The 21,879-nt window shown below is 39.7% G+C and overlaps 1 protein-coding gene across 2 annotated transcripts in view; it reads left to right on the forward strand.

Moving 5' to 3' along the window:
- Positions 1-21,879, forward strand: part of LOC108431596 (metabotropic glutamate receptor 7) — a 309,666-nt gene that overhangs the window by 244,654 nt on the left and 43,133 nt on the right. For both annotated transcript variants that reach the window (XM_017704846.2, XM_017704845.2), the window contains exon 8: positions 9,173-10,108. In XM_017704846.2, coding sequence (XP_017560335.1) covers positions 9,173-10,108 — 936 coding nt within the window. The remainder of the gene's footprint in view (positions 1-9,172; positions 10,109-21,879) is intronic.

Raw genomic sequence — 21,879 nt, forward strand, 5'->3', positions numbered from 1 at the left:
AGAACCGACATAAGCACTTAATAAATGTTCAAGTAGTGCTTCATAAACACATTATTCAGTGCTTATGAATGCGTCATGAAGCCCTTATGTAGGTAGCCTTCAAATGAAGTGTTACACTGAATTATGTGTTTATGAAGCACTACTTGAACATTTATTAAGTGCTTATGTCGGTTCTCGCAACCTGACATAAGATGTTTTATGAAATAAAGTACATTGTACTGACATAATAAGAATAAATGTTGAACATATTTACAGCACTAAACATTTAAAACACTACACATAATTGCATCAATCATCTTATCCATGCCATGGAGCGAAGAGGGGGTAGTTTCCAATCATATTTAACCTGATATCAGTACAATGATCTTAAGAATGCTGACATAAATAGTTATGTATAGTGTTTTAAATATATGCCTTCAAAGAGGGGGTCTAAGACAATTATTTATTATTGCCCACTGCTAATGCTTTGGTGACACAAAGCTGAAGTCAGATATTTGCCAGCTTCTTGTTTGAATTTTCCCATTCCACCTTGGTGCAGCAGTTACATTCTGGCGATTCAGGCGTCAGAATTGCTGGACTATTTAAAGTGGAACAGGAAGGTTAGCTACCTAGATACTGAGGCATCGACATGCTATTAATGATTTTTTATGTTATGAAGAAAACAGCTATAACACATTAAAACAACATTAAACTAAGACAGTACAGTGATTATCATAGTACAAGTTTTCACAGAGAAAATACTCACATTTGTGGATTTCTTTGGTCACTTGTACAGCCATCTTGCCGGTTTTCCTTTTTTTTATATATATAACACTGTTTGGAGTGAGCCTCTGAAAAACCTCCATTTAGGGGCCATGTTGTCATAACACTTCACCCTTACCTGTCTATCTCAACAAAAGTTGGGACACCCTATCCCTAGATGTGAACGTGCAAAACAGAAGGCTAAGTGGTAGGGGCAAGGGGTGAAATGGGATTGGGTCGTAGTTCAGCTTGTTGCTTTAGATTGCGATAACTTGCCTGGTAAAGGAGAACAGTCGACTGAAGCAATGGGGAATGAATGATGGAAGTTTGTGTGTTCTTCAGATTAGCAACAATTGCATGAACATGTTTGGGCTGCAAGTTATTAGTATTCAAAGTCTATAGCACCAAAGATGCTAATCTGTAAAATCTGTGAACTCTTTGGCTATACCATATTGGAAAAGCAGAGGCAATCTGTCGCTGAGGGACAAGTAATTGACTCCTACCCTACCAGTGTCTGCAGTGGAGTGGTCTGTCGGAGTTTCTCATTCTCTCTTCCTTGCAATTTCCTCTTGACCCCACTGCCACTCAGGGTAAGTCAGTCTGCGCTGGTCCTCCAGCCTGCAATGTTTGTTCACTTGACAGCGGTGGCCGTGGCTGCTTTAAGTCCATTCTGCCAGGAGATTGTGCCTTAACTGGAGGTGTAGGAAACCAGGCAGTTTTTTTTTTTACTTTTATTTACTACATTTATTTGTTTGTTTTATCAGTCCCCTTTTTTAAGCTAAATCAGACTAAAAAACATTGTGAGAGAATCATCTGTTTGATTGTTTGATCCCAGCAAAACAGAACGGAAAAATTACGGTTCATTTTCCTCACAAAGTTTTTGAAATTGATCGAAAAATGAGACGTTCAGTAAGGGTGAAAAAGAGATGTCCTTACAAACCCTGCTTAGTTTGATGGAAACAGAAAAAAGTTCCCCTCTTCGTTTGCTTTGTGAGGTTTGTCTTACGCACCCTGGTATTATTCCGAGAGTCGTTGTCGATTGTGGCTCTTGACTGTGACTTCATCTGAGAAAAGGATTGTTAATAATGCAAAAGTTGAGCAGTCTGTGTTCTGTCAGATACATAGATATCTGCTGTTGAAGGTAAATAATTGATTCTTTTCCAGACTGCTGCTTTTGGTGGGACAAGCTCATGAGAGCATGGATGTGTGCACCATCTCATCTTTCGGGGTGTACAGCACTGCAGTTTGACGATGTGTTCGGGCTGCTCGGGCTTGCGTAAATGAAAAGATATGAAATGCAGAACTGAGTCTTTCACTGTCACCTATTCAAGGGTGGGTGACCTGAACCAGAGTTCATTGCTCAGTTACCATGAGTGCATTTACATGTATAGCAGTCAGAGATGGCACAACACCATTCATATTGATGCCACTACTGAAATAATTACTTACATGTACATCAGAATTATTCAGAAATTGCTTCTAAGATTTGAACCTCTGAAGCACGAATCCGAGTGGAGTCTTTTTTCTCCATGGTGCTCATCTGAGTCTAGTCTCTGAGGTTTTTTGTGTCTCTAATGTGTGAGTCCAAGTTAGGTCTCGAGCCTCTGAGGAGAAATTCCGAGTTAAGTCTCGAGTTACTGAAGTGAGAGTCCGAGTGAAGTCTTAAGTCTCTGAAGTGTGACCCCGTGTTCAGTCCTGGGCCTCTGTGGTGCAAGTTCAAGTCAAGACTCTGAACTACACATGCAATTCAAGTTTTGAGTCTCTAAGGTTTGTGTCTGAGATGAATCTTGAGTCTCTGAGGAGGAGTTGTGTGGAAGTGCGAGTCATCTTGAATCTCTGAGGTGAGAGTATGAGTGAAGTCTTAAGCATCTGTGGCATGAGTCTGAGATGGATCTCTGAGGAGCACTCGTCTCGAGTCCAAGTCAAGTCTTGAGTCTCTATGGTGCCTAGTGTGTGTCAAGTATTGACACAGATGTGATTGTCAGATGTGACAATCTGAGTCAGGTTTTGAGTCTCTGAGGTGTGCGTCCAAGTCAAATCAAGAGTCAGAGTCAAGTTTCCAGTCTCTAAAGCGGGAGTCCGAGTTCAGTCTTAAATCGTTGTGGTGCAAGTCTGAGTCGAGTCTCTAAAGTGCACATCTGAGTTGAGTCCTGAGTCTCTGAGGTAAGATTCCCAGTGGAGCAGTGAGTCTGCATGGTGTGAATCTGAGGGGAATCTCTGAGATACATGTCCCATTTGAGTCTTGAGGCTCTGAGGTGCAAGTCTGAGATGAGTCTTTAGTCGAGAATTCTGTCTTGTTATTAACCACACCCTTAGGTTCAATATGGCTTTGAATAAGAATCCTTTCATTGTAGGAACACCTTTAATGAGAGGGATTAAACCAAAGTGCTAAAGGGGATAAACTACTTGAAACAGGGGTTCTGTTGCTGTATTTGCTGGTTAGTGTAATAGCTAACATCAGCTAGCCTCTTTAAAAAACAGCCTTCTCAGGAAATACCACCAGCACTACCATGACAATAAGCTCACTTACCTGGGTGCTCAGAGAAGCAAAGCAAAGCAACTTGTACCTCAAGCGGTTAACTCAAATATTCATGTACCTCTGCACATCCCCAGTTGGACCATGTGAGGATTTGATTGCATTCAGCCACAAGGGCATTAGTGAGTTTAGGTACTGACATTGGTTTACTCATCCTGGATGACTCCAGCTCATACAGGTATGGGGGGGCTCTCCATCCAATCCACACAGTTCCACCGCTCCACAGGTCAATGCAGGGCTCTTTTGTACACTGTAATCCAGTTCTTTGGGCATGTTGACCTCTGGCTCCAAACCGTGCTATTCTGTTAGCTGTACTTTGGACATATAGTGTAATAGCAACTTCCACGCCTGTGTTTTGCTGAATGGCGAGCTACTTTCTTGTTGTTTCACTTTGCTTTACATTATATCATTCTACAAGCAAGTCAGAAATATTTCAGACTTGATTTGTTACAAAATCAGATCACACTCATTAATTTTATTTCCAAAATATGATCCAGCATTTTCTGCTAGCACTGACCTTATACTAAAACTGTGTATTGAATCAGTGGCATTTTTAAGACTAATATTATAATCATTATTTAATTCTGGCAGTCACTGGATTATTCAAGTGGCCTTGTACGCAGCATACTGTAATATCTAATATATTGGATTCAAGCACTTATTGGATTTCAAGAAATCTGATAAAGAAACCTGCAGGTTAGTGCAATAACCAGGTTATTTAATACATGTTTTATATTTGACACCATGCTGTCAGCATCCCATCTTGCTTGGACGACTGCAACTATAGGGGATACTTCATGCCATCTATTTGAAAAGAAAGAGTAGTAACTGACTGAAGTGGACAGTTTCCTCATTATCAGATTACTTAATTGCATGTAAACTGACTGAATTAATCTGATTTTGCTGCAGTTATCTGATTATTCTGTGCATGTGAACACACTCACAGATATTTTGGATGCGTTTGGATCATTCTGGCAGTTGTTCTCGAGAGTGTGCATGCATGTGTGTGAGCTTAATGAGCTTTCCATGGTTATGAGGACAGGCTGAGTGGGAGTGATCTTACAGCGAGAGTGAGCGAGAGAGAGAGAGCAGAGAACAGAGAGAAAACAGAAAGGACACTTCGCACAAAGAGGACCTTACAACAAGAAAGATCCAGCAGATTTTGAAAAAAAGAAGATGTGTGCTGTCTAGTGTGTTTTTCTGTCTCTCTCTGAGCGCAGATGGATGTCTGTGGCTAGATTAGAAGAGTGCGCTGAGTTTTTCTCTTTGTTCTCTGGCTGGAATGCCTGGCCATGTCCAATCAGGCAGCCCTGCTGAGTGTGTCAGCCCATTTGATGCAGCTTTTCTTTTCGGCCCTCTCCAGGTGTCACGCTACCATTCACACTGTTGCCAAGGAGAGGCTGAAAAATTCGACAGCACCCATAACAAACACTGTCCAACAATAGCAGCGGCTAATAGTGTGTTTCTAGGGCCTTAATTACCTCTGCCTGGCCTCTGTTCCAGCTGCCTGGACACTGGAGGCTTGAATTTGGTCAATGCTTAATATTGATTCCTGCATTGATCAACAGCATTGGCTGTGACTCATCAAAGTCAGTAAATGTTATTAATGTAAATGTTTTTTGTTATATTAATATATATTATTGTTGTTGTAACTTAAAAATACTAAGTTAACCATTAAACATATTAGAGTTTTGAACTTCTGTGATGGACTGGCGACCTGTCCAGGGTGTATCCTGCCTTCCGCCCGAAGACTGCTGGGATGGGCTCCAGCTCCCCCCCGCGACCCTGACGGAGAAGCGGCTTAGAAAATGGATGGATGGATGGATGGAGTTTTGAACTTTTTGTTGTTTTCAATATTGCTGCTGATGGGAGAAAACCTTGTATCTCTGTTTTTGTTTTTTTTTTTCAGATTTTGACATAATTTGAAAATGTCTGTTGCCTTTTACATTGTCTGTCAATTTCATGAAGAATGGACCAAAAGAAATGGCCCAAAAGTGTCTGTTCTATTGACTTACATCAAAAATAAAGTAGGTGTTTTCCTTCTCCTATGAAGTATATAGCACCAAAAAGGGTTCTTCTATTGCTGAAAGCTTGACAGTAGAAGAACACTTTTGTGTGCTGTATAGCACACGAAACGGACCATCTATAGGACATTCTGCAGAACCTTTCATGGTGCAACAAACCCTTTGATCATGCAAAGCGTTCTTTAGTAAATGTTTCTTTACTAAAGATCCCTTGAAGAACCATCTTTTTTGAAAGTACACTTAAAGCGGTCATCTTTGAGAGAGAAGAAAATCAATCTCTGCTCAAAAATCACATTTCTGTCCAACAGAAGAAAACTGTGAGAAAACAACTGAACACTAGGGGTCTGAAAGGAAGTGTAGCTGTCAAAAAGCCTCAATGAGAAAAGAAACTTCTGCAAATTTAAAAAAAATAAATAAATAAAAGCTGCTGGTGTTCTCAGAACAGTGGATGGACCACCCCAGAGTCCAGAGCTCTACATCATTGAATTTGTTTGTTAATACTTGGATTGCGAGAAGCAGAAAATGAAAATATGACCAATTTCTAAGACTGAACTTTGGAGGTGTGGAGAAACATCGCTGCATATTTCTTTGAAAAACTGGGAGCAAGCCTCCTGTAAAGCATAAACACTCATTAAGGCATAGGGTGGCCACATTAAATCCTGAAAATCATCATTCTGCTTCTCTTCCTTCTTCGTCTTCTTCTTCTTTTGATTGGTGATATTATTCACTTCACATCAACACTGCTTTCCTTGATATAATTCTCACTTCTCCTTTCTTTGCATTTTTTTTTCTACAACCCTAATTCCAAAAAGGTGGGGACGCTGTGTAAAATGTAGATATATGTAACTTAAAACAGAATTTAATGACTGGCAAATCTCATCGACCCATATTTTACTCACAATAGAACATAGAATACATTATCACAATATCACACGATATCAGATGTTGTAGCACATTTTACCATTTCATGAAAAACATGAACTCTTTTAGAAAATGATGGCAGCAACGTGTCTCAGAAAAGTCGGGACAGGGCCATGTCTACCGTTGTAAAGCATCCCCTCTTCTCGTCTGGGAAGTGAGGAGACTAATTGCTGCAGCTTTGAGACAGAAATGTTGTCCCATTCTTGTCTAATGTAGGATTCTAGCTGCTCAACAGTCCTTCAGTCCTGGGTCCAGACTGCAGGCAGGTCAGTTCAGCAAGACACTTCTTCTGTGAAGCCATGCTGCTGTGAGGGACGCAGTATGTGGTTTAGCATTGTCTTGCCGAAATATGCAAGGCCTTCCCTGAAAGACAGCTTTCTGGATGGCAGCATATTTTGCCCAAAGCTGTATATTTCATTCAGCATTAATAGTGCATTGACACATGAGCAAGACACCTATGCCATGTGCACTAATGCTCCCCCATACCATCATGGATGCTGGCTTTTGAACTGAGTGCTAATAACAAGCTGGGAGTTCTTTACTCTGAAGGATGCCGTGTCCGTTATTTCCAAATTTTGATTCATCTGACCACAGGACACATTTCCCCTTCTCCTCAGTCAGGGTTGTACTTCATTTGAGCTGCCCTTTACATTGTATGAAAATTTCTTGACCGGTGGACCAACAGATATGCTCCAAAACTGCTTGGAATAAAATCTCTTTGCATGATCCTACATTAGAAGTAAAGAACCTTATTCCGCTCTCCTGTAAAGTTATCAATTTGGACAAACTAGTTTTTCTTGGCCAGCAAAGATATATCACTGTGTAGGCCAATAGTTCTTTCTGTCCTGTTTTGTTTTGAAAATGAAATTGCGGCAAAGCTTGGCTATCAACCAATCAGTGGTTCTATTCAGTTACAGAATAGAAAACACCTTGTAATAGTGCCACATGACGTAACACAATTTAATTACTTCTCCCCATAACCAGCTTTTCTTACAGAGAGGCATTTGATTTCTCTCACCACCCCCTTGTTGTGCGTATTCATTAGAATCAGCACTGTCTCCATGGAGATTGCTGCTTCAGAGGACTGCAGAAAAGATTTCTAAATCACTTTGCAATCAGAGCTGTTTAAAGAAAAGGCCAACATGGAGAGCAAAATAAGAAGTATGGCAGAGTTGGGTGCCCTGAGCATAAATACTGCCTGGAAGGTTTCTCTTATAAACCTTCAAAAGGCTACGTTTGCGGTTTTGATGGTCACTAATTAATTAACTGTAATTAATCTCATCTCATGTAATTAGCTTCTTTTGATGGCTTTTTTTAAACTACAGGTGTTACATTTCAAAATCGTAAGCATAAAAGTGTGTCTGAAAACATAAACACTAAACACTGGATGAGAACAACTAATTGACATTTGTTAGTGCAGCTTGTGACACTGCATTTCTAAAGCCGCTGCCCCTCGAGATAGTGTAATATGCATAAAAGTGCAGCACGTCTTTGTGTATTGTTATAAATGCCACGTTTACATGCTGACCAGACAGAGAAAGGTAGCCAGCCCCGTATTTACATATAAAAAGCAATGGCAAACAAATGGCATGGCAAAAATGGCAAACAAGCCACTGCCTACTGAAGACAAATTCAGACAAAAGACAGTTTATTTAACTTCCTATCAAAGCAGGCATAGAGTACAACGTTAGTAATTATGCCAGTGATGTTCCTAAGGAGATAAGATTGAAGATAATCTGCTCCTATTTGGAAGAAGAAGAAGGTCAAATGAAAATATAATAAAAAAAAAAAAAAGTTTTGGTAACCCTTTCTATGAATGTTACGTTTGTAAGCATCTATAAACACAATTATACCACGTTTTAATATGTTGGTAAGGCATTATAAGCATGGTTATAAATACTTATAAAAATGAATTACACTTTATAGCCATGTTTACTATACATTATGAATTGTTAACATAATGCATTATAAGTAGTGTTAATAACATGTTATAATGTCAGTGCCAACGAAGTCACTCCCAGCTTGGAGAGCGTGAAGACAGATTTCCAGTATTTTACTTGTCACTGCTGGTCCTGTTATGGCTGAATCTTTGGGGCTGAATATTATCCTGAATATTATCCTGAATATTCAGTTGCTCCAAACAGTATGATACTGGATGTGCAGTGTTAAGTTAGTGTCAGGCTAACGGTGGTGCACATTAACAGTGGTGTACATTGACTTTCCCACATCGGGTAAAACACTGATGGCAGCTCTAGATTAAACTCTAACATTTGAAGCCTGTAATGAGCTTTATTGTGTTTGTTTTAGTGTTTCAGTAAGTTCTTCAGTAAATACTTCAACTTGAAGCCTCATTCTTAACACTGGAGGAGATTTAAGTACAATATGCTTCACTTTACTTGGAGCAGACAAATACGACTTATGAGCTCTCATAATTTGTTATAAACAGTGCTTGTAATGCATTATGTTAACAATTCATAATGCAAAATAAGCATGGCTATAACATGTAATGCATTTTTATAAATATTTATTGCCATGTTGATGATGGCTTATGAATGCATTATAACATGTTATGAATGTGTTATAGATGTTTAGAAGCATGACATTCATAGAAAGTGTTACCAAAGTTTGTGTTCCAAAGAATAATGGAGTGACCACCTCAGAGTTCAGACTTGGAATTACTGAGGTCATGAGAAGCAAAAACTTCTTAGACTGAACTTGTGGAAAAATAGTAGATTTCTTAGAAAAACTACAAGCAAATCTCCCAAAATGAAGGAAGGCAAAGAGCTGAAATACTATATTCAAATCATTGCTGTTGTAAGAAAAAACCCTCTATAGAATCTCTATAAAGGGAAGCAAAGCATTCTTAATATCTGCTAATGGAGCTTTAAAAATCTTCATTTCTGCCACTTTCCAAAAACAGTAGCAAATATTCGTTCCTTTCCTTTTTCAGATCGAGGACATGCAGTGGCCCAATGGCGAAGTGGATATCCCCAGTTCAGTCTGCAGCCAGCCCTGCAAGACGGGTCAGCGGAAGAAGATGGTGAAGGGCATGCCCTGCTGCTGGCACTGTGAGTCGTGTGATGGCTACCAGTATCAATACGACGAGACCACCTGCAAGCTATGCGCCTACAACATGCGGCCCAACCCAAACCGCACTGGCTGCCAGCCCATCCCCATCGTCAAGCTGGAGTGGCACTCGCCTTGGGCCGTCATCCCTGTCTTCTTGGCCATGCTGGGCATCATCGCCACCATCTTCGTCATGGCCACGTTCATACGCTACAACGACACACCTATCGTCCGAGCTTCGGGCAGGGAGCTCAGCTACGTCCTGCTGACCGGAATCTTCCTCTGCTACATCATCACCTTCGTCATGATTGCCAAGCCCGACGTGGCCGTGTGTTCCTTCAGACGTATCTTCCTGGGGTTGGGCATGTGCATTAGCTATGCCGCCTTGCTAACCAAGACGAATCGAATTTACCGGATTTTCGAGGAGGGTAAGAAGTCGGTGACTCCGCCTAGACTGATCAGCCCTACCTCGCAGCTAGCCATAACATCGAGCCTCATTTCCGTGCAGCTCCTTGGGGTCTTCATATGGTTCGGGGTGGACCCTCCCAACACCATCATCGATTACGATGAGCAGAAGACCATTGACCCAGAAAAGGCTAGGGGGGTGCTCAAGTGTGACATTACAGACCTGCAGATCATTTGTTCGCTGGGATACAGTATTCTGCTGATGGTTACATGTACGGTTTATGCTATCAAGACACGAGGAGTTCCTGAGAATTTCAACGAGGCCAAGCCCATTGGCTTCACCATGTACACCACCTGCATCGTGTGGCTGGCCTTCATTCCTATATTCTTTGGAACGGCTCAGTCTGCAGAAAAGGTAAAGCGCTAATTGTGCTTTTTGTAATATAAGGTAGACCATTTTTGAACTTGTGTTATATTTTTAATACAGCAATGGCAAAGAAGTTTAAGAAATAGAGTTAAACCTATAAATAATGTTAACGAAACAATACAGCCTATATATATATATATATATATTTCTCATTGAAACGAGCAGAGAAATTGTGTTGAAAGTGCAAATTACTTCAAATGTTTTTATTATATACAAAATTGTTTTGCTGAAAGAAGAACATCCTTTTTAATGTATGGAATTTTACACATGAAAGCAATTGGGGAAAAAAACCCCTCAAATGTGTCGATACAGAATTAATGAAAGAAGTAATGAAAATTGAACTTACATTAATAACTGATTTCTAAGAGTTAAAGCGGCAACACTTTATGTAAATGAGAGCATTTAAACTGGTATTTAATTTCCCTTCACAGTTAGCTTTGTATTTCTTTGGTTAAAGTTTTTCATTAAGGCTTGTTTAACACAGTGGAACTTTCATGCGACTTCAATACCCAAAATGCAACAGATTTAGTGTTGGCTTAATTAGCCAGCCAATGCTTACAGCAGTGTAAATGGCCGTTGTGCTGCCTCATTAGCTGTTATTATGATCTACGAAGCTAGATCATTCATTTTCTTCTTACTGATATGCTAATTTGGCTAACTAGAGTCATCAAATGTGTTGTGTGCCACTTTCATTGTACGCCTATCATTGTATGCCTAAAATGACAACATGCAGCCAGTTGCATGAATGTTTTGCAGTGTAAAGCCAGTCTTGGAACCGACCAGGCTGGTCGAGTTGTGGATGTTACATTCAAGTTATTGGGGAGGATCCAGAGAACTGAACTGAAGATTGTTCTTCCAGGAGATGCCGATATTCACCACTCAGTGAAAGACGGAATGGCATTTTGAATTTTTATATAGTTTAAAAAAGTACACGTCCTAATGCCGTCCTCTGCACCCTTTCTGCTTGGCCCTTTTCTGTGTGCGTATTCCCCTCTCCATAATTCCCTCTAAGGCGAGTAACCTTGCATATGTATCACTTTCAGCTCCATTTCAAATCCATTTGCAGGCTGATGTTCCTGTAATGGCTCTGTTTTGTAATACCTGTTTGCTAGCTGTAGGCAATCCAGACTCTGGCTTTTCTACCTCTAAACGATCATCCATTTTTCATCCGTTTCAAACGGAATGAAAAATTATTTTTTGGCGATGAGAAAGGGTGGTGTTCTCTTAGGCTGGAAGGGCAGAACGGTATTAATGGCTCAGTTAAAGAATCAGAAGCAGTGTCCTCACCCAACCCCGAACCCCACATAGCCCTTTCCATTTCATTACCATAAGGACATTTGCTCATTATCTGCTCTAGCGATGGGTCTGTTTGTCCTCATCCAAATAGCTGGACCAAAAAAGCAATTACTTAAAGAATAGGTTTAGCAAAGGAAACAGCAGATTTCAGAGTTTCTGGCCTGTTCATTGCAGTGTTGAATGAAGTTCAGGATTGTTAATCGGGACAAGCCATGAATTTCTAACATTTCAATAGTTTGGATTGACCAAAAAATAAAATTACGTACACTCCACAAGTGCACTGTCTGTCAAAAGTTTAAGCACCTCTGATGATTTGACCTTTTTTTGAGTGAATAATTATTTGATAGATTTTTCAAGCATTTGTTGAAGTTCCATTGATTTTGCAAATTCGATCCTTTAAGATGCAAATACAGTTATTCAAAATGCTTTGATGTGTAACAATTTGTTCTAGAGTGAGAATTAATCACAGTAGTAGTGATGGGAACCAGACATCTGAAAGTTTTAATTTAAATTTAATTTAAATTTAAAGTTTAAATCTCCTTCACAAAAAAAAAAATACATTCCATGAAATGGTTATGAATTCGCTGCCTGATGCCTTGTTTCATGATAGTTTGGATATTTTGATCTAAAATACATTTTATAAACCCATTCATGGTGTAGAGATACATGCAGTGTGGTGTAAGACAAAATAGCCCCCAAAGAAAACTTTATTTTCAGTTTAACATCATCAAAATTATAAATAAAATTTCAGAAGACATGCGTAGGTTCACTGGTGGTTTTAGGTAGTAAATAAAATGGTGTTATTTTTGATGTAGACATTGTAAGCCCTGGTTCCTATCAGCACCACTGTGCAGAAATCAGTCAGTAAGTGTCTCTACAACTAATCATTTCACATCAAACCACTCGGAATGTCTTTGTTTACATATCAACCATCTTGAAAATTTTCTATTGAACAAATTCTGTTCATTTGATGAATTTAAAATAAAGTGCCATAACTTTGGCACTGACCATAATATATATATTTATATTTTTCCCAAATGGAAATCTACAAAATGACAGTTCTCTGTAATGGATTTTCACTTATAGTTTGGCCAGAGGTGCCCCGGCTTTGGCAAATCACTGCACACGTTTTCTGGTAAGTCTAAAGACTTATGGCAGTATAGAATATTATTTGACTATTTCTCCATTTTAAAAACCCATTACATGCCCAGGGTCTGCCGGTGGGCCCACACTTCTTTAACCTAGGAGGATTTTGTCATAAATGCACAAGCAATGGTGACAAAAAGCTTTTAAAGTATGGGTTAGTTTAGTTTTTTAGCTTTAGATTGAAGAAAATGTATAAATGACTTCTAAAGATTAGAAACTGTTTTCTGAACATGTTTATGCTGAAGCTAATCTGTAAAATCTGTGAGCATATGTATAGACTGCATTTTAAAAAGCTACACCTTCCAGTAACTCGCATGTCTGGTGCTCGGATTACATTCGGATTGCACTTGAACTCATGAAAAGCCAGGTGTAAACAGCCCCGGGATGCACTGTGATCAGAATACAATCAGATTACTCAAGGTACATTCAGAGATGGTCAGAGACCTTGACTGCGTCGGCCGAATGCTGACTAGCAGGTGAGAGGATAAACAACACTTGAAAGATGGAGGATGTGTGAGGCTGGTTTTAGCCCCGAACAAGTGCTTTCATGCACTCCAGGCTGACAAAAACATCCAAGCCAAGCTTCTTCTCTAACGTCATAATGAGAAAACTAGTAAATGAAAGTTCACACAGTAAAGTCGATGTGCTTTTTACACTGGAAGAAGTTTAATCTGGCCGACGTATGTTCCGATACAATCCTTTAGGCAGTGTACACACACAAAAAGAACTGAAAAGTGATGACTGAATATATTTAGAAGGCATCGCTGCACTGATGCACAACGGCAGCTTTTCTGCTAGCATTATTACCTGCAGCTAGCATAGAGCCGGAGGAGCTAAAGATGATATAGAGTCCTGGGAGATGAGGGCCAGGCTCATTAGACAGGAGCAGGCTCATCTGTAGCTGTGTGTGTGTGTGTGTGAAGGCCTGACGTCAGCAAGGCACCCCAGCTGAGTGGAATTGTGACACCCTGGCCTGCGCTGCTTGTCATTCCTTACCTGGCTAGCATGGGGCTGAATACAAATGATGCCAAGCTGCTTTCACGTCGGCATGGCTGCAGGGGCTGTAAAGCCTGAGTGCGTGTGTGTCTGAGAGGGTGAGTCAGACATGCACAAAAAGCACGGGGGGGTTTTCAGTTACCAAGGCTAGCCATGTCGCAACAACATGAAAATAATGACTTCAACTCGATTCATGCACCAAAGCCGCAGTAAGAAGACAAGCAAACAGATTTAACCCTAGCTAGACTTGACTTGTAGCAGTAAAACTAATACCACCGTGTGCAGAACAGCTTGATTTGTTATTAAAGTCAATTTCGTGGGTTTTTTTTTTTGTGTGTGTGGTTAGCATCACTCCTGCTATCACAAGCTGTAATTGCTGGTACTTTTCCCTCTGTTAAATGTAAGCAGCCAGCTGTGAAAAAGAGAGCAGTTGTGTTTGTCATGGTTAGCGGTGGAGATGTTGGCAGAAACATTATGATATAAAGTCACCGGGATGCCAAATTTCTTTCCTTGGAATGTGCTGTCACTTTTTGAGATGTTCTTCATACTCTTTGCTGATTGCTTGCTTGCTGGCTGTTTCACCTGCCACAGATAGTTTTTAGGCTATTAGGAAGTAATGACAGAGGGACATTATAGATAATAGACTGCTTTTAATGGCATAGGGACCACTGTTGAGGCATGTTACCTCACATTGAGGCAGCCTCCATTGTGGTCTGCACATTGGCTATCACAAATGCACCAGGGACACGTTTAAAGCAGAATAAAGCTGCTACATGTGCACTATATGTCCTAAAGTATCCAGACATCTCTTCTAATTAGTGAATCTAGCTATTTTAAAGTGCACCCATTGCTGAAACAGGTGTTCAATTGTGCCCACTCAGCTTCCATAGAAAAGCACTGCCAGTAGAATGGGATGCTCTGAAACAGCTATGCATTAGTCTAAAGTCCCTATGCACAAAGCCAAGCTAGAGGGGTGTAAAGCCTCCCAGCACCGGGCTGTAGAACTGTAGAGCTGCATTTTCTGGAGTGATGGAGCTGCATCTAGTACCTTTGGGATGAGCTGGAGTGACCTACATCCAATATCAGTACCTGACCTCACTCATGCTCTTCTGGCTGATTGCAATCAAATCAAAACACAGCGATGTTCCACCATCTAGAGTAAAGCCTTCACTGTCACGCCTCAGGCGGACTTGGATGCTATCTCGGACTCCATCTCCCAGACGGGACGAGTGCCCTTGTCGCTACCAGCGCTTGCAGTCTCCTGATTATTGATCAGACGCACCTGTACAGGTTGACCTACTTTGGCACTATTTAAGACTGGTCCAAAGTAGGGTTCGGTGCGAGGTGTTGCTTCTCCACCATAAGAATGTACTGAGCGATTTCTAAATATCCTATGACTACATGTTATGACCATTTCTCTCGTTTCTACCAACTTCGTCTTTTGGTTTCACCCTTTTGTACTTTAGCTGGCGTTTTTTGCCTTTTTCCGTGTTTTGACTTGGAACTGGTTTTGTGGATTTCGAATTCTTTCTATCTCTGGTACATTGTTAGCTTCATCCGCGTTCGTCCCTCCCCTGTCAAACGTTACATTCACAGAAGACCAGATGAGGAGTACGACTTCCAGTTTATACCCTTGATTTCAGGAGAAATTTTGGATAATATTGAGTTTGTAGCCAAAAATCATTAAAATTAGTCTTCTTATTATATACACTGGTACATAAAAATAGCCTGTAGTGGCTAACAACAAATCATGGAGGGTATAATTAGCTCCTTGCTGAACTGTAGCCATTCTAAAGTGTTCTAGAGATTAAAGACAAGAACCTTAAAATTAGTCTTCCAGTTAAAAAATACATATAACTATACAGCCATATGCAAAAGTTTGAAAACATCTGGTCAGGGGATGTGTTCTGTTGACTTTTTATAGCAAATATGGCATTTTTCGGCACATTTTAGAGCGTCGATGTGCAATAACGTCTGCACAAGCCACATTTAAATCACATGTAAATCTCTGTAAAGAATGTGTACTTATTTTCACTTAGTTGGGGTACCCAAACTTTTGCGTACAGCTGTAGTTATTCGTGTAAGCAATTCTGATCTGACTTACAGAAGATGAAATGTTACTTTCTTGGTGCTACTATCAATTGATTTCATTTATAAAACAGATTCCAGTTCTAAAATGCCTGAGCCACCTCCAATACTGTTGTATGCACACACATCACTGCACACATCGTCTGTAATGAGGAAAACTATTAAAATGTTTATATATTTGCTTATTGAACAGTAGTTGATCACATTGTGTTTTTTGCTATTTTATAAAAGCACAAGAGGCCGTGCATTACAGTGATTTTGCCGTGGTTAAGAGGGGTTTCTGCATTCTGCTTTGCAACGAAGTGGTAAAATCACTGTCATCACTCTAACACACAGCCACAAGTGGATCATTGCTTTGGCTGCCCAACATAAACACAAAAATCCATGCTGATGTTATTTTAGAGCCATGCTGTGTTCATGGCACTGAATACTAGATCCATACTGTAATTAGTGCCACACATAAATGGCTGTATAGAAATGGCTGCAAAGTAATCATATGGAAGCATATGGATCCTTTCATACTGGAAAGAAATGACAAGAAGAAACAAAAACAGCAGCTCCAACACCTGGTCTTATTTTCTGAAGCTGAAAGCTAGCCACCCGAGCGAAGCCACTGTACGGACTCATTGAAGCCATGCTACCATTTCTTTGCAGTCTGCTGACTTTGTTCTAGCATCTGTTCAGTGCTCAGCTTTTACCAGCAGCACAGTGGGGTGGGGGCCACGGTAATAGGGTCAGACAGCTGTGTGTGGCAAAACATTAGTGCCGTCCTTTAGTGACTATTTACTATTTTTAAGCAACCACTTTTTCATTAAGTGGAAAAACACGAGCACTTTCATTTACCTAGTTTTTAAGACATAACTATAGAAATGATATGTGCATATTTGCATATTGGACATTAAATGACATGCAGTGGGCTCTAATAGTATAAGACCACTCTAATTTATTACAAGATTTTGATTTTAAAGTATATTATCACAGTATAAGTTTGGAAATATTTATATGAATTTCAGAATTTAATATTTGGTGTAGTATGTCCACCTTTTACTTTAAGGACAGTAGGTACTTGAGCTGGACTCTACAAGTTTGTGCAAAAGCTTTTGATGTGTAGATCAAATCCACTGGAGAGTCATATAAGCGTGTGCTTCAGTGGAGATCTCAGTTAAGGGTTCTTTCTGATCCGTGTAGAAAATGTTTGTACAACAACACTGCGCAAAGGACGGGTGCATTACTATTCTGGTTCCAGCCAAATCTTCCTGTAGGTCCCTGGAAGTGATGTGGGGGTTTTGCTTTGCATACCTGGCCAATCTTCAGACACCTACGATTCGTTGAACATGTGCTTCAGTGGAAAGAACAAGGCACACAAAAACATTTAAAAGAAAATAAAAATGGTACTTTATGTACAAAGACCTCAACATGTTCAGTGTTGCAAATTAGCTTAAATTTGAATAGTGACTTGGGGTGAAAACAGTGCTACAATAAAACAAATTTCTGCTCATGCTCCAGTGGGATGCTAGTAGTATGTTAGCACTAAGCTAACATTGATTCCTATAAACAGTTTATAGTTAGAGCACAGACTTGTCCAGTGTAGGAAAGACATTCAGGTTTTTCACTTTAGGTTTATGACAGACTTTGCCATATATTTTATCATTAGAAAGATTTACAGTGAATCAGTAATGAGCTACTGTTGTTTTTCATTTCTAACAACTGACTGAAACCTGCAGCTGATATTTACATCTCTTTAATTTATGATATCTTTAAGTCACAAAGCTGGTTCCACTTATTGGAAATCAAAACGTTATTGGTCAGATGTCAGTTCCTAATTATACTGGTGGTTAACCTGACTCATCAGGCCTTCCTTTCAGCTCCTGAAAGACTAATTAGTGGGAGAGCCCAGCTGATGGGATCATTTTTGTTGGAAATTTCAAGAATTTACTCTTTCACATTCTAGCCAAAACCTAATGAAATTAAACTAGGACTAGTTTTAAAAAGCAAGCTTGCTGATTATATTAACTAAAAATCACAGACTTTTATATTTCATAGAAATTAGACATAAATGGTACCCTCAGGGTTCCTCACTGTGTAAATGACCTACCTCTGTTCTCATTGGCTGCCTCATTCAGCCTGCCTCATTCAGCCTGTTCTTCATACAAGGCTGCATTAAATACAGCGTCACGTTTCCCTCTTCGAGAAAAAAAATTACTGACAAGTAAAGGCTGGGTGAGCCGAGGTTGCTCTAATGAAATGAATGCACATGGCTGATGCGGAACGCAGCTCAGGGGATTGAACCTCTGCTTAAAGGAGAGCAAGGTTTGAAGGTTGTGTTTATTAGATAGTCTACCCTTACAGCTTCCTCCATAGTAGGAAACTGATTTCAGGCTACAGAGAATACTGATGCAATGGTTCTGTTTGTGATGCTTGCAGGTATTTGGTGATTTAATACACAGTGGCTTCAGGCCACAGGAACATGAATGTGTAATGAGGAAGATATTTCATCGGTACGTGGAAGCTTGTGGTTGTGCTTCAGAAACGTATAATTGAAAAACTGTTCTAGTTTTACAGTAGATTCATTCTGACGATTTGTATCACTGCACAAATTGATGAGCTGCCCAGGGCCAAGGTGAGCAAGGCTTCAAATAAAAAATGGCCAATGACTGTGTTGACACCTTAACTTACAAAAATAATGGTGCCCGAGAGAGGTTTTTGGAGGAATACCACAGTAGAACCACTTCCAATGGGTTTCCATTCCAACTTTTGTAAATGAACCTTTTCAAAGTTAAACTCTATGTAAAATTAAGCTTCTGTACCAATTAGAGATTTTTCCAAGAACCCCAGTATGTGGCTTTTACAGACTAATCTTTAGAGAACCATTTTCTGTGGTTTTGAGTGAAAAAAAAACTTTTTTTTTTAAAGAAAAGTGAAAAGAACCTTACCACTAAGACACATAGTGGTAAGATGCTATGTCAGTTAAAGGCTTTTTTCTGTAACTCACTTACATGAGACTTAGAGAACCACCTTTACAGAACCTTCAAAGTTGAGCTCCACATAATGTAAAGGTGTTACCTAGAACCCTAGTCCGTAACTTTTAGAGAACATAATGCAAACATTCTCTATCAATATTATCTTTAGAGAACTGTTTCTGTAAATAGGTCCCATGTAAACAACCTTGTCAGGTTTATATATATATATATATATATATATATATATATATATATATATATACACACACACACACACACACACACACACGCTAGTAAAAGGTTGGACCCCCTTTTGCCTTCAGAACTGCCTTAATTCTTCATGGCATACTTTCAGCAAGGTGTTTAGAAACATTCCTCAGAGATTTTGGTTGGTTATTTGAGTTCCTGTTGTCTTTCTATCATCTGGAACCGGTCTGCCCATTCTCCTCTGACCTCTCACATCAACAAGGCATTTTCGTCCACACAACTGACCGCTCACTGGATATTTCCTCTTTTTCGGACCGTTCTCTGTAAACCCGAGAGATGGTTGTGTGTGAAAATCAGTAGATCAGCAGTTTCTGAAATACTCAGACCAGCCTGTCTGGCACCAACATCCACGCCACATTCAAAGTCCCTTAAATCCCCTTTCTTCCCCGTTCTGATGCTCGGTCTGCACTTCAGCAAGTTGTCTTGACCACCTCTACATGCCTAAATGCATCTTTCCTTTAAAAAGATGTCCATTAAGGCATAGGTGCATAGGTGCATTAATGAGCTCACACTGGAAGTGAGGGAGGGTGTATTTTGCTTGATTTACCTACCGCCATGCGTCACCTAATCTTGCCCCACCATGACCTTGGAGGCCTTTCGACACGGAACACCTGCCTCACAGTAATACTGCAGTCAAAGGAGAAAACATGACCTGTTGGTCAGGTTGCAGCTGGCATTCCTCTCTCTCTGATCAGAGTACAGTATTCATTTATTAACCTTCACTCCCAGCCTCCCACCTCTTCTCCCTGCATGACTCTATTCCCCATGACACCCAGTGCTTGGGCCCCTTTTTTACATGAGACTAATAGCCTTGCTATATTTGACCATGCCATTAATCACTGAGGTGGCCAGGGATGTTGTTGTGGGGGCCCTGGCTTTAAATGGTAAATTATCTTATCTCTCGGCAGGGACTCCAGCAGACGGGGTATTTATAGATGCTCTTTTTGACAGTTGGGAGGGTTTTTACATTACCTAGTGTAATAAGGTTAGAGTAGGTGTCCAGGACATATAGTAACAAAGCAAATAACAACAGAGGACAGACAGGAATGTGTGCCATAGAGTTATATGGTTGTTCTTTATAGGGGTAAATGTGGATGTTTATATTTGTGTACATATATAGTTAAATTTGTTCAGTAACAAAGAGAAATTGAGTTAGGCCTCACAAATATACTTCAGTATCTTAAGGCTGAAGAACTGTTGAAATGAAGTAAATACTAAGCACCATTCTCCAGGCTTCAGGACAATGGACAGTGCTGGGGAAGATCTATAACTGACATTTTAAGATGTTTATATGATGTAATATGCAATTTTTCTGAAGTGGTGCAGACAAAATGCACCAACAGTTACACCACATTTGAAAAAAGACTATGAAAAAATGAATACAATGTTTTATCAAACTTAAGTGTTGGCCAAAATCAACTATTCAAGAAATTACAGTCAGAAAAATCTCTCAAATTAGAAATCTCTTCTAAATAAACTAAAAAAATAAGATGCTGCAGACGACAACCAATCAGCTGCTTGTTTCTATGCAGTTACTATACATTAGTTGTTGTTGTTTACAGGCTCTATACAAGTCCAAGATTTAAATCTGTCTCTATGAGTTATGCACATTGAAATACTCAGTAAAAATGACTTGTCAGTTCAACCTAAAAAAATTACTTAATGTAAAACTACAGTGACATTTGTCACATATATTGCTGTCCAAAAGTCTGACCCCCCCCTCCCATTCATTTATTTCATTTAAAGTCAAACCAGCCAATAAGTACAAGTTATTAATTTTTCAGTGTCAGGAAAAACCGAGCAGAAAACATATTTAACAGAAAATGATGCAGAAGGCCAAAGAGCTAAATACAATATCAGATTGTTCAGGATTTAATGTGTCCACTCTTCACTCTTATTACACATTCCATTCTTTTCAGTAGACCTGCTTTCAGTTCTTTAAAGCAATGAAACACAAATTTAGACTCCTCAGTCCACAAAACCTTACGTCACATCTCACACGTTTTGTTTTGGTGATTTACTTTGCTCGGCAGCAGCTTGAAACTTTTTGGATCTTTTCAGCTCTGAAACAAGAGGAGAGCTTGATTTTCTCCACTCCTAAAAATGAAAGCTTTACTTTGTATCTGATGGTGATAGTTTTGGTGGTCTGCCAAATCTAGCACAGTCATTAGGAATCACACTTTTAATAGTTGTTCCTTTTCTTATGCTGTTGGATTATTGTATACCTAATCATTTTTCATTTTAGGTGAAAAAATGTGAAAGGCAACTGTTTGGTTAGCTGTTTGTGTGAATGCTCTTTGAAGGAGACCATGATGCTGATCAATGCTTTGAGAACAGCTTTTGTTGAGAGGACACTGCAACAACTTCAGTGTCGGCTATTCAAGAAAAACAGTTGGAATAATCTATCAAATCTAGCAAGTTGGACAGAATACACAAAATACTTGTTTTTCTGGCACTGAAAATTGAATAACTTGTTGAACTTGTTGAATAACTTGGCCATTGTGACTGGGAATGAAACAAAAGGGAGGTCTCTTATTCTGCACAGTATTGTATATCATAATGATATCACAATTGTGCCCACCCCCTGAGCTGTGCTAACAGAATTGAGAATTGAGGAAACTCTATGTGCTGACCTTACAGACCTTTGGAAATTGGCAGTGGTCAAGAAGACACTGGTCGCCCAGAACACAAATGGAAGATTCTTCTTAGACTGTACTTCTATCCATGACAGTTTATAATGAACCAGATTTGTTGTGGTGTGATGAGTCAAGAAAAAGCTAGTCTTATCTACATTTCTAGTTTGCCAACAAATACCTTGCTGGAAAATGCTTAAGATGAGAAGCAATATAGGTCATGTCACCTCTCAGACTGATACCTCTGTTAGGCTGGAGTAGCTGACAGCTGCTCTGACAGGGGTTTCAAATATGCAAATGTACGTGTGCAGAGTTTCACATAAGTCTTTCCCTTGTGGGCAGTTTAAAGTATCAGAGCACTGCAGAGGATAAG

This window comes from Pygocentrus nattereri, chromosome 21, assembly GCF_015220715.1.
Source record: "Pygocentrus nattereri isolate fPygNat1 chromosome 21, fPygNat1.pri, whole genome shotgun sequence".
Classification (NCBI taxonomy): domain Eukaryota; kingdom Metazoa; phylum Chordata; class Actinopteri; order Characiformes; family Serrasalmidae; genus Pygocentrus; species Pygocentrus nattereri.